The sequence below is a fragment of the Manacus vitellinus genome, unplaced genomic scaffold, assembly GCF_001715985.3.
Source record: "Manacus vitellinus isolate BGI_N305 unplaced genomic scaffold, ASM171598v3 scaffold_32_pilon, whole genome shotgun sequence".
Classification (NCBI taxonomy): Eukaryota; Metazoa; Chordata; class Aves; order Passeriformes; family Pipridae; genus Manacus; species Manacus vitellinus.
Window position 1 is genome coordinate 3685158 of NW_021940460.1, and position 13917 is coordinate 3699074.

The following is a 13917-nucleotide window of genomic DNA, read 5'->3' on the forward strand; positions in this document are numbered from 1 at the left end:
ATGTCGAAGGTGAAATTTCCCTCCAGCGCTAAAACCGCAGGCTCCGAACTCCAGGTTCCCCTCACTGCCCTCCCTCCAAACCCACCTGAGGGAACCTCCTGGTACTTTCCAGTCGTTTTTGGGTAGCACAAAGAGAGAATGAGCCCAATTCCCATTCTCCATCCCTTAGGAAATGTCATTGCAAGACTCTGGGTGACGAGGCAGCTCCACCAGGTCCTGACAGAAACCTCAGCTGAGACAAAGCAGCATCTCAGCTCCCTAATTGAAGGGCTCCTCATCCCATTGACCCGTGGTAAAAATATGACATGACATGCAAATGGGAGGATTTACATTCTTCACAATTCCTTGGTCATTAATAGTGCATTAATTACAGGGGGCTGGGATGGAATTGGAAGGAAGACACCAGATTGTTTTGCTTATTCATCAGAGCCCCATCCCATCACTGCTGTAAAACAGACCTCAAAGAAAAAGGCTGATGTTTTTCAATAAATCCCAGGGATCATAAAGAGCCCTGTGTTCCCAGTGCCTGCTGGAACACGGAGTTAAAGCACTTCTTTCCATCCCTGGCTCTGGTGTAAGGCCCAGAGGAGTCCAGGCACTTCACGTGGCTGAAATAGTGGTCATTTATCCCTGTTACAAAACCATTACACACAGCTCAGCCAGAGTGGATCTTCCAAAACTGCTCCCCTGAGAACCTTAACAGTCCTGGGGTGGAAGCAAACTGTTGCTTTTTGTTCCAGATCTGTCAGGTGGGACACACTTACCAGCACTTGCCACAAACATCTCTGGCATTAGGCACTATCACCAACTCCCTTCCTGAGATGTGCAAACACAACCATAGCCACAAAAATAGGGACTGGGAGAAATACAGTGTAATTTTGCAAGGCTCTTGACACAGCACAGGTTCAGAAATGCAGCTGGAATATGGGCTGGTAGACACAGAACCAAATATTAATGGGCAGTAACAGGCTACTGTTGTTCCAGCCACAAGCAAAGCCTTGAATCCAAGCAACCAGCTGTGAAGAGATCCCAGATTTTTCAGAACAAACACTTGAAGGCTTTGATACCCAACACTACCAAGATCTCCACCTCCAGTGGAGAATGTGTGAGATCCAACCCCATGGGCTGTCTTGGCTCACACTCTTTGGTTTGGACCAATTCCTAACCCAAAGCTGAGTCAAATCCAACGGACAGGTTGGATTGGAGGTTCTTGGAGAGCACAACCCCATGTCCCTATCCCTGAAACCACTGTAGAACCTGGGATTTCTTTGGAAAAAGCAACAGCCAGCTGATGAGACACCCAGCTGTGAGTGCTCTGCCTTCACCACAAGCATTTTGAAGGGTAGAACAAGCTTTGAGAGGCTGTGAAGGACACATTTTAATGGAATCCCTCAAGGTTTAAATGAAATGAGCACAAACTTACAGCCCCAGCATCCCTCCCCACGCTGCTGGTTCCGCTGATTCTTGGCATATTTTACTTTGCATATGCTAAACATTCAAGTGCACCAGCAGGTCAGTCCTTTCAGGCAGCTCTGCTGAAGAACCATCCAGATCACTCCAGACTCTGTATTTTTTTGTTCCTGCTTTCTGTTTTCACGCTTCCCTGGCCTGCTGACTCAACCAAGACCCAGAAGCCTCCAAGAACCGTGTGGAAGGCTGACCTTGCAAGATGTTGTCCCACATCTGAGAGATGCCTCACTTTTAGCATCAGATTCCCAGAGAGGAACTGATGCATCTACCAAGTCCTTCCACCCAGGAGCTTCTTCTTATTCATGATCATCTTTGAACAGTTGTCATGTCCCTTTTGGAAGTGTTATTAAATTGACAGGTTTTTGTCATGCTGCAGCTTCATTTTGTTCTCCAAACCCAGCCTGTTTGACAAAATGACAACCCTATTAAACCACACTAAACACATTTGCATGTTTTGTGACTGTCTTCTCCCGAGACTTCATCAATCATGTTTTCAGACTCCATGATCAGCACCACTCCCAGGGATTTCCAGCTCAAAATCTATTACACAGGGTGGAGATTAGTACTCTAATTCGAGTTATCTGCATTGCAAATGCAGTGTTTTGTGTAGCCTGGGAACTTTATGCATTTAAAAGACATGTCAACACTTCAAAAGACTAATTTAGCACCTGGTACTGTAGGACATTTCCCATCTTCCCACTATTTGCACATGACTCAGAACACAATGGTTCTTTTTCCAGCCTTTATGCAGGACCCAGGAGGCCACAGACTGTGTGGCCATTGGGAAGCACTTACACTTCCTACAGTGACTGATGCTTTTGGACCAGATTTTTGGATCAGCAGGCAACCAGGACAGCCAAAGAAAGGCTCAAATCCATACTTTTGCATCTGAACACAAGCCACTGCCTGAATAACACACTGCCTCTCTCCTGCATCCTGTTTTTCAGGACAATAAGCACAACCTTCAAGAGCCACCAGGGCCCTGCTAAAAGAAAGTTTCCATTTGTTTCCAGGCCTCCCGACGAGCCTAAAACTGGGATGAATGGATTTTTTTCTTTGTCTGTGAGGCATCATTACCAAACCCTCCTGGAGCATCCTGCTTTTTTCCAAGGCAAAAGCCCCAGGAACACAATCCATAAACTGCCTCAATTATATCCCCCACTAGACACGTGCCAGCTCACAGCCTCCAGACCCACAGTTGAACATCCCAGTGAAGCACGAAGGGACATGTTCTACACCACCAACTTGGCGCTGTCAGTACACAACTACCTGGAAAGCTTCTTTCCAAAGGATCAGGACCACATGGTGCCACCCAGGCACTGTTTGAAAACTTACATGCAGCACTACTACTTTATTGTTTTCTTTTGTTTTCTTTTTTCTTTTTTTTTTTCCTCACCAACTGATTCAGTCCCAGACTATTTAAGGAGCGTTTTCCCTTTCTTCCATTCCTTGGATGCCTTGAACAAGGCTGAGCTTAAGATGCTGTTATAATTATTTATAAAACATAATGCTAAAGCATTATAGAGACTTCCAGTAAGACAGGGTTGAAGCAAGAAGACATTTTTTGTGTTCCATCAGCATGCCCTGGGGTTAGGCCTCTGCTGCAGCATGACAAGCAGAACGCACATTTTCACAGACAACACAAGAAGAAGGAATGTTTCCAAGACACACACAGCCTGGAAATAAAATAAATATGCCTTCTTCCCTCTGCCTCCTCAGCAAATCAGTGCCAGTGAGATTTCCTGCTCAGGCACAACAAAAGCAGGACAGGTGGGATGTCACAGGCAGGCTTTGCTTCCACACCACCCATTAACTGGCACAGCAACTGAGCTTTCCTACTCTTCAACACAGAGACAATACATTCAGGTTTCTGCATAAAAATGGGGCAAACCTGTAAAGGTCTTTGGCCTATGAAGATCTTTCCTGCACCACAGTCCCCAGCTGCTGTCACCAAGCACTTTCAAGACCTGATGAAACTGCACCAAATGTGTGTTGATTTAAAGAGAAGCAGGGTCTGACTCAATTCCCACAAAAGGTTCCCACAGACTTCCAGAGAAGGAGCTGAATCAGAACCACAGTGACAGACCCTGTGATAATGATTTCCACAGTAACCCAGATAACCAACAGCTCTCTGAAACAGGGCAGGTGATTACAGGGGTCCTCACTGAGACCCTCTGCAAATCAGCACTGAGCTTTGGGCCAAATCAGCACCGAGCTTCGAGCCTGATTCTTGACACTGTCCCAGCACAAAGCTCTGTCCACCTGCTCTGGAAAATTCCTGAGCCCTGAGGGGCAGGGCTGGCACTTCAGTGCAAGCTCCTGCCTCCATTCCAGCGAGCACATGGCAGTGCAGCTGAGCTCTGGCACTCAGAGAGAGAAACAGCCCCTCTTTCAGCATCCCCGGGGTTTGATTCAGGTATTGCACGACTTCAAACCAATTTAATGACCTGAAAGGAGGTGGCAGAGGGCAGGAGGCACATTTATGGGCACAGCAGCACATAACTGGGGTGATTTGAGAAGTTTGAATGGGATGTGGTTGGTGCCAGACTGACCCTGTGTGGGCAAGGTGGGATTTGGGGGGGCTGTATCTTGATTGCTTTCAGGTCCCAGAGGGAAGAACAGAACCAATCCTGTTCCAGACACTCTGCAGGTGGGAAATGCAATGTATGGCAGAGATATTCCTTATGATAGTTCCTTGTAGTTCATTTCTCTCATCACAGGAATAAGCTTCCTGAGTAAGCTTTGGAGCTGTGCTCTGTCTCTCTCCTGCTCATCACCAGCTGTGTTTTCAATAACTCTTCCCAAATGCTTCACAGATACCCAGGCACAGATACTGGATGGAAAAAACCAATGCTCTGAGCACAAAATGCAACATTCCAATTTCTGATAACACCTATGAAAAGCTGCCTCCTCTCATAGATTGGCTTTTTTGGGGCTGCTGCTCTGAGAACACCTTAATCTGGTTTTCATTTATAGTTTCCCTTGGAAGGGTGACAGGCGCAAAGGGACAAGGTAGGAATATAAAGCAACCAGGAGACAAATACATGACAGTAATTCTGCACTCTGCAACTATTTCATCTATATAAATCTTTTCCCAACTCTTCTGTCCTGGGTCAGCAAAATCTGAGGGAACAATGAGGACCCAAGATCCAAGAGTTCAAATCATTATGCTTGTCTGTGCAAGAGATGTTGTTCTTGCAGGAAAAGAGTTTCCCACATAGTATTTGGAATCAGCTGTGCTGAAGATTAGGGCAGACTTGACAGATGCCTAGTATCCCTTAAGACCAGCTCAGTCAGTCCTTCATTATTAAATGAATAAGCAATAGTGTATTTTTTCTTACTGTACACCTCATATAATTAATACTAAAAATTACAAGGTAGTAAAACTTATAAGAGAGTAGCATGGGAAGGAGCAGCAGGAGCCTTCCTGCTGGAGAGGGGTCAAAGAAATAGTGCCTTTCAATTCCCATAGAAACCCTCACACTTTCTTGTCTGGGGCACATGGATTTTGTTGTCTTGTCTAGTCCTGGCTGCAGCTGGAGACTAAAGCAGCCAGGAGGGAGTGTATCACAACAGAACTGCTGCAGGAACCTGACAATTCCTACACCCAAAGATCTTTGGAGATCTCAGCCCCGTCTCCAGCAGGTGGAGGTACATCCAGACTTGAGGGGGGTCCATCTCTTCTGATGGACAACATCTAGTGCAGGTCTAGTGACAGCACGAGGGGAAATGGCCTCAAGTTGTACCAGGGAGGTTTAGGCTGGATAGCAGGAAAAAAATCTTCCCAGAAAGGGTTGTCAGGCACTGGCACAGGCTGCCCAGGGCAGGAACAGAGTCACCACCCCTGGAAGTGTTAAAAAAACGTGTGGATGTGGCACTTGGGGATGTGGGTTAGTGGTGAACATGGTGGTGGTGCTGGGTTGATGGTTGGACTTGATGATCTCAGAGGGCTTTTCTAAACTTAACAATTCTTTAATTCTTAAGGGGGCTGTAGGAATTATCTTTCTTCAAACCATCTGCTTTCAGACATATGGGAGAGGAGCACGAGGCAGAATCAGTCTATAAAGAATTCCACTCTGCAGTGTGGAGCAGAGATGAGAGCCCATATCCTTTCCCTCTTCTGGGACTTTAGAGACACCTAACCCAGCACAGCACCTCCTTCACCTGGTGCCTGCTGACCCCAGTCCCCCCAGCACAGCAGCTCTCCTGGAGCTCTGATAACCAGGGAGAAGATGCACAGGTTGCATCTCTCACCTCAGAGAGCAGGGGCAGAGCAGGGGGAGGCTGCAGGTACCAGGCAGTGCAGGGGGGGTATAACTGCAGCCCTGACTCAGCTGGGAGCTGACACCTCTGGCTGGCAGAGCAGCAGCACTGGAGCTCTGCATCACCCACCTCATCTCCTCTCTGCTCAGAGAGACACAGGGGATATTGTTTTTCCTGAGCAGTCTGGCAAAGGGCAAAGAAATCCAAATGCTGGTCTGCAGGGTTCCAGTGCCACATCAAAGGCTGGCAAAGCACAGCAGAGCCAACCAACAGCTCTGGCCACGAAGAGCCCGTGGGAGCTCCAGCACCACTTCAGCAGCAGCCACAGGGCCTGTCAGGAGCTGCCTGAGCTGCACTGAACACACGTGCTGACTGCTCAGAGCTCTGGGAGAACCCCTTGTGCCTCCTTTCTAAAAGAGAGCTCTGCTCCAAAATAATAGGATGGAAGAGTGGGATATAAACATTCCAGTAATTCATGGTGACTTCAAAGAAAACACCCAGTGCCCTCCTTACACACAAAAGGACAGCCTGGGGATTTTGGTGTTGTTTGCTTCTGTTTTTCAAACTGTGGATTTATCTCAGCACAGGCACAGGAGTGTGTTTTGTGTTACAACTTCTGCCAGGGCACTTAAGACTAAAGGCTTTTTTTTCCCCCTTGGAGTGAATCATTGTGTGTAGGGGGGTGGCTGGTTTATGTTTATGTTTCTTAAAATTAACCCAGCTAACCAATTGTTCCACACTGCACGTCATTTGTTGCTTCTCTTTTAGGTTCCCCTCGAAAGACAAGCTTTGGAAATAAAAATACATCTGGCAAGTCTGAAAGACAGGACATGAGCAAGCACTGCAGGCTAAGTGGAATTCCATAGTGGACTATTTGCTTCCTCTTTCAGAGATAAATCAAAAGGAAAGGAAAAGAAAACAACACTAGAAGAAATACCTATCCAGGCTCACTTGCAGTGGGAGCATAAAGGCCTTATCCTGTTAACTATATCAACATCTGAACAGAAATATCTACCAAGAATGGAAGGATTCAAAAGCACATTCCTGGTTTACCTTGGTTTGCCATTTCCCAACTTTCTGGCATGTGGAGCTCTAGCAAACCCACGTTCCCACAGCCTGCTCTGGCTGGTTTTGAGGCACCCTGGGTGTCCCAACCTCACAGAGCATCCCTCCTGAGCAGAAGCCTTTGCTCATGGGTAAACCAGCAACCCTTTGACTCAGAAATGTGCAGGTGAAAGTGCCCAAATTCGTGTGCTGGCAGGGGCAGGACTGATTAAAAGGCAGCTGTTTGTACTTCCAAAATACAAATTTAGACATATACATACTTTACTGATGTTTCTATAAATGGAGTTAATCTAGAGGTATGTCTAAATATGTACCAACTTTACCTAATTTTAGGTTAATTAACAAGTTTGTTAATGATTTCTTGATGGAACTTTTATTTTAGGAAGTGCTAAACAGTGTTATAGAGTGGAAAGGAGGGCTCACATCTTTTTTTCTACAGAAGAATTCTGCACTAACATAAATGATCACATTATTTGACAGAATAAAAGGTGACCTTTTCCATATTGTCTCAGCCTTGTTACTTCTGATGATATTCTTCAGTTACATTTGCCACGAGCTATTTTTATCCATGGAACCAGGTGTATTTATGGAATTACTCTGTGATACAGTGCTTATTTGGTTTCTTATTTTGATTTCTTTTAAATGTAATGTAAGACCTCATGAACAGTAACCAAACTTACAAACATCTAATTGTCCTGTTTCTATTTTGCTGTTTTCTCTATCACCTCCTATATACTCTGGAACAACCCTTAATTTTGACCTGATTTTCATTTTTTTCCTTTTGAGAGCCTATTATTTAGTACCTGCCAGCAGATGAGAGATTCATTCTTCATTTATTTGATGGCCCTTATTCCATGTTAAGAACCAAGAGATGTTTGATAATAAATAACTAAGGATATTTTAATAATGCAGTGATCTCTGGCAACTACATGTCTGCACAGCACATACACCCAATTCCTGATTTACCTGGCAGTTTTCAGTGACTCTTTTTAAACCAAACAGCATAAAACAGCATTTAGACAGTACTTTAGCTGCACTGTTGTTAAACTCCAATCCTTTTGTGCTGGTTTTGGCTGGGATGGAGTTGATTTTGTCCCCAGCAGCTCTGTGGGGCCATGGTTTGGATTTGTGCTGAGAACAGTGTTGGTAACACAGGGATGTTTTCAGGTGCCTACACAGAGTCAGGGTCTGTTCTGCTCCTCATGCCCCAATGAGGGGCTGGGGGGTACCAGAAATTGGGGGGCACAGTCAGGACAGGTGACCCAAGGGATACTCCAGAGCCCATGGGAAGGCAGCAGGACAGATAATAATTAACATGTCCTTTGCTGTGCACTTGTTTGCACAATGAATTACAAATACTGTACATATTTACTCACATAATATAACAGCATTTCTGTTGGTTTCCTTTAGTGTCCAAATTTTAGCCAGGAACCAATATTACCAACAGGCTGCCAAAAACCTTTACAAATTGGGTGCCTTCAGAGTTCAGCAGCTCTGCAGCTGCTTTGTGCCTTTGTTAAGCTGTCTCTTCCCATTTAGCCTCCAAATTGGAGCTATGTGGCTGTGTGTTCTATCTAATTACACACTGACAGGAGGCAGGAGGCACCAGCCACTGTCCAAATTTGAAGAAAGACAATCCCTGAAGACAGTTTGCTGTTTATACTGAATGGCTTCTGTTTCTCACCTAACTCAGGATTTTTGGTGTTGCCACATCAATGCTGTGCAGTTTTTCAATGGGCTCAGCCTCTGCCAACTTGCTTCTTCCAGCACTGTTTTCATGTGGGCTTGGATGGGAGCACTCCTCTACTCACAGTGGTTTTATTTGTGCCAGCAAAGAGGTTTTGACATTTCAGCTCCCAACCCTCCTCCCTGACAAACACACACAGCCTTAAAGGAGAAAAGGAAAAAATGTGAGAGAATAGCCACTGTTCTGCTCCCTGAATGAATCCCAGAGGACAAAGATCAGGAGAGATGCCCAGTAAGTCAATACAGGAGGAAAAAAGCTGCAGCAGCTCTTCCCTGCCCCTTTTTCTCATCTCTGTGTCAGGAATTCACCTTGTTCAACGTAGCATGACCTCCCCACTAGAGACCAGGCCTCCAACATGAATTGGGAAGGATGCTATGGGAAGTTGGGATTATTATTATGACCTTAGTCAACTGCTGGAGCCACTGGGTAAAGTACATCCTTACAGCAGCTGCAAAGTTCTCCATCATCTCCTGGAGTTGATTACAAGAGCTGAGCATGAGACCTCTGGATTAATAGCTAAGTCTTCAGGTGGAGTTCAGGATCCCAGGAAAATCAGGATGGGATTTTTCTAAGTATTAGGCTGGTTTCTATCAAAATGGTAGTTTGGGTCCAGAGTTAGTGCTGATGCAAATCCAGCATGAATTGACACAGGCCTGGCTATTTTGATTTTGTCTCTCTTATGGCATCCAAAACATTGGGGTTTGGATTCCAAACATAATCCAGTTTTAAAAGCATTATTCTCCCTTTCTTTGGCTAACAGTATGCACTTGAGCTCCTGTATACAAACAATCCTATATATTAATATTCATTATATATATTAATAGATATTATATATATTAATTATACAGATTAATCCCTGAACTACTTCAGGTATTAAGCCCGAAATCCTTAAACTGAAATTCAGCTCTGAAAACATCAGTCCAGTTCCAGTGTCCCCCTACTTCCACCTGTGGGACCATGTCCACTGCAGAGAGGTTGAGGAAAACCTGAGCATGATGTATGTCCATAACATGAGAAGTGTTTATAAGCAAGTTATCAGTTCTTTCACAGATGCTTCTCTCTCTGGGCTCTGATCACAGCTGCTGTTGCAGTATGTTATGAGAGATATTTAAAGAATAAAAAAAAAAAAGGGAAAAAAAGAAAGAAACCCAAAAATGCCTCACTGTTTTATATGAGAGGTTCTCTTCCTCTGGAAAGGATGCTTCCTGGTCAGCTATAAACCAGAATAATTTACTGAGTTAAAGGCTTCCACATTTGGCCACCGTGCATTTTGCTCTGGAAGTGCAGCATCAGCCAATCCAAGGTGAAAGCCAGACCTACATGTAAGAGCCACTGCCTGCTTTGGGTGGGAATTGTCTTTTATTAGAACCTGCAGAGCCCGTGGGTGGGCAGGAGGAACCAGGGTGGGGAGGTTCAGTCCCAGGTTGTCACTCTTTAGGTGTGACCACAATCCCTGGAACGCAGCTGGGCAGAAAGGATGAGGAACGTCCCTCCCTCCCTGGGGGAAAGCAGGCTGAGGATGCCAGGAGCTGTGATTTGTCTCTCCAGGAATGTTGCCACCTGCAGCAATTAAATCTCCTCTGTAATATGATTTAAAGGAGAGGATATTTTCCCCCAGAAACCGCCAGATCATTGTTTCCTCTGAGTGGCTGTGACAGACAGGAAAAGGGATGCAGGGAGGAGTCCTGGGAACGGGGTCCTGGGGCTGTCCTGGGAGCAGCAGAGGAGCTGTGCAGAGCTTGGCAAAATTAAGTGAGCCTGACAACTCCACCATCAGCTCCCCAAATATACCCATCAGCCAGTGTTAAAGGAGCTGAAACTACATCTAATCTCTGTGTTATCATCCACCTTCTCTGCCTTTGTGGACAGGAGCCAAAGTCCACGTGTAAAACCACTGCTGGCTGCATTTTGTTATTCCACAACCACGAGCAGACTTCCCAAAAAAAACTCCAGTGGCTTCTGTTACACGTCAGAAGACAAAAGAACCACTTACAGCCCTGGGTTTCTTTTCCCAGGACTTCTGTAAAGCCTTTTTAAAGCTTCTCTAGGATCTCCCTCAAAACAAAGCCCTTATGTCAACAGAAACTCTTGCTCGGATACGCTTCATCTGTTATTTTTTATGAATGTGCACGATCAAAGAACAGCAGCTTTCACAGTTAAGCAAACACAGTTACACAGAGCACACTTCACCCACAAAAGGTCAGCTGCAGCAACATGCTGAATGTTAAACACACACCAGGGGGACACGTTCCCCTCGAGCGCTCCGGGACCGGGAGTTTTTCAGGAACGCACCGTCCGCCTTTTCAGGACACAACGTGCCTTTGCAAGGGATCTTACCTGTTCAGTGATGAAGGAGCTCGAAAAAGTGACAGCTGACCAAAAGAAGATCCCACAGCTGAGGATGATCTTCCTGTTGAAACGGTCACCGAGGTAACCAAAGATCGGCGCCGCCACCATGAAACTGCAGATGAAAACTGCACGGGAGAGAAAGAGGGAAGAAACGTTTAATAAACATCAGACCGAGAACATGAAAACTAATTTTCTGCAAACCAAATCCTCCAGAGAGCAGTTCCATTTCATTAGACATTCTGCAGCCCTGCCTCACGGAGCTGCACGGGCTGATGGGCTTTCAGAAGTCGGTGTTTCCTTAATCAAACAGATCTTTCATTCCCAGAGAAACTTTGGATCCATGAACTCGTATTACTTGAAAGCACCACCCCCTGGGAGTCCACTGTGAGCTCAGGAGCTGGGGATGGGCGAAACCAGGACAGAATAAATCAAGAGCTTCTGCCTAAACCTTACTGAGAAGGTGAAGTGGAGGTTGGAAGGAGTTTCAAGCAACGAGAAAACAAGTCAAGGGCTCCCTGTTGGCTCTTGCAGCAGAGACCTGAGAGAAATGGGCTGCAGACACTGAGGTTCTTTCATCCTTCCAAGCAGTATTTTAAAGAAACCATGAAAGAGTGAGGGAAACCAGTAAACACCACTGGCACCCCACTGGCACCAGCCCTGTAGTTAAAAACTCCCGTCTCTTCATTAGGTCCTTTTGCCAACACTGAGCTTGTATCCAAACCCATCACTGAGCAACAAAGGAATGGCCTCAGCTGAAGGACTACAAGTTCACCTTTTCCCTTTGCTTCCTCCCAAAAAAATCCCCAGAGCATAAACCCAGGATCTTCTGTCATGTAGGAATGAGGCTCTTGACACAGTGACCTCTGCAACATCACCTCAATTCAGAGTTCACTCCTCCAGCCCAGCTCAAAACAACCTGACCACTGACCCCCCTGAGAACACCTGAAAGGGGGCACTCACACCATATTCCTGATTCATTTGCAACTTGGCAGGTTTTAAGCTGATTTATACCTGGATTTTGTCTGTCCACATTAGAGGAACTACATGGGTTTTACTGCTGTGCAGCGTGAACTTTCTAACTTTCCCTGTGTTCAGCAAACCCAGAAGGACTTGGGTGGGACACCAGAACACCTGGAGATCCCTCTTTAGTCAGAGTTCTGGTTCTCATTAATTATCAGGTAGTTCTTGGAGAGCAGGGTGGGCCTTTGGCATTGCCCAACCCCAGCTGTCTGCTTTTAATTGTACAAAACAGGGTGGGAGGATAGAATAGGTAAAAAAAAAAGACAAGAGCAAAGAACACCCCCCCCATTGGAATGTGAGCATAAAATTAAAGTAAGATCCAAATTATGAATTTTTCATGGATGATGATTTAAGATAGTTCCAAAACGTGCAGAATGCTGAACTATGACTAAATGTCTCATCTTTTTTCAGTATATTAAGATGTCAAAGCTGCTTTATAAATAATACATGCCCATTTGTATCTATACTTTGTGAGCCATATGAGTGTGTTTCTATTTTCCACCGTGATATTTGATCTAAATTACAGATTTACTCTTTTTCCATTTAGAGTAAAACAAATGGAGGTAACAGAAAAATGGTAATACCTGAAAAGCAGCACATGCAGCTTTATATCACACATATTTCAGTAGTAATGCCATGGACAGTGTTGCTGTTTAGCTCACACATAAACCCCATTGACAGAACACTCAGTGCCTGCGTCCATCCCAAAATCCTTGTGCAAATAAAACCTGTTGAATAAAACTAGGAGTGTCTCCATCTCTGTTTTACACAGAAACTAGACTAGAAGTGGCTCACAAATCTCTGCTCTGCAAAGGTACATCTGCACTGGCCCTGCTCCAACAAGGCACTTAAGCACATGCTTGGATTGGGCACTTCAGAGCCATCAATTCCATGATTAAATGCTTTCCTGAATTAACACCAAAGCCACTGGCACCTTGCAAGGCTGGTGCAGCAGCCTGGCATGAAGGGGATGGGGCAGAAAATGCCTGTGACTCGCCCAAAATGCACTGTGCCCACTGCAATTTGACCTTTCCCTTGGAAGGACACTGCAGTTCATTCATCTCCAAATCACATCTTCTGCCATTTTTACAATGTGAAAAGATGTGAAGCTAAAAAAGCTTCCAGGGGAAAATCAGGAACGTCCAAGTCAGCATCCCACCATTCCAAATGCTGAATAACCTGATTAATTCAGCCTTGAGACAGGTGGGGTGTGATCCAAAATTCACATTAATCAGTGGGATTATCAGCATCAATGACCTCTGGATCGTAAATGAAAAGTCTAATTCTGGAATTCGGGAAAAAAAAGCAGGCAAAAAGCACAAAGCTCCTCTTTCCAATAAAACAACCCAAAAAAAGATCGTCCAATGACTTTCCAACAACGTCCACCCTGCTGCTGAAATCCCTCTGGAGGGGTTATTTTTGGAAGGCTCTGAGCTGTGAGCTCTGTCAGTGGGGAGCAGCTGACTTGACAGCTCCACAAGGTGTAAAACCAGAGGACAACAGAGCCAAATAAATAACAGGTAACGGAACACAGCTGTCACAAGAATAAATGCAATTTATACCAGAGCACTTATGACCCAAATATGCATGAGAGCATTGATTGACTCAAATAAATGCAGAATCTGATGGCTGTGTGGTCTGTCAAAGGGATTTGCCTGCTACAGGCATTCCCCAGGAATCAATTTTTGCAATTACTCCTGCCAGTGACAGCCCAGGCTCCTGAACCCCAGCCTGGGCTGGCACAACAGAGGGGAATGAATGCAGGGCACAGCTCCAGGTGGGCACGGAAACCTGAGTTACCTGAGACCAGGAGCTGAGGCTCTGGCACAGCTGAACACCACAAAGGAGAGCCCTTGCCCAGGAGACACAAACCTGCAGCATGTTCAGCTGGAGAGAGGGGCAGCAGAAATGGGGTTAGTTTGTAGGAAGGAGGGCTGAGCACAAGGCACTGCAGTGAAGGAGCCTGGCATTTGTGCCAGCCTCTTCCTCCCTGGCTTCTCTCC

General features: G+C 45.6%; 1 protein-coding gene across 1 annotated transcript in view; it reads right to left on the reverse strand.

The window, feature by feature from the left end:
- The window catches only part of SPNS2 (sphingolipid transporter 2), a 93495-nt gene that overhangs the window by 57127 nt on the left and 22451 nt on the right, over positions 1–13917 (reverse strand). Inside the window, exon 3 of the mRNA XM_025895542.2 lies at positions 10883–11019. Within this exon, the coding sequence (XP_025751327.2) occupies positions 10883–11019 (137 nt within the window). The remainder of the gene's footprint in view (positions 1–10882; positions 11020–13917) is intronic.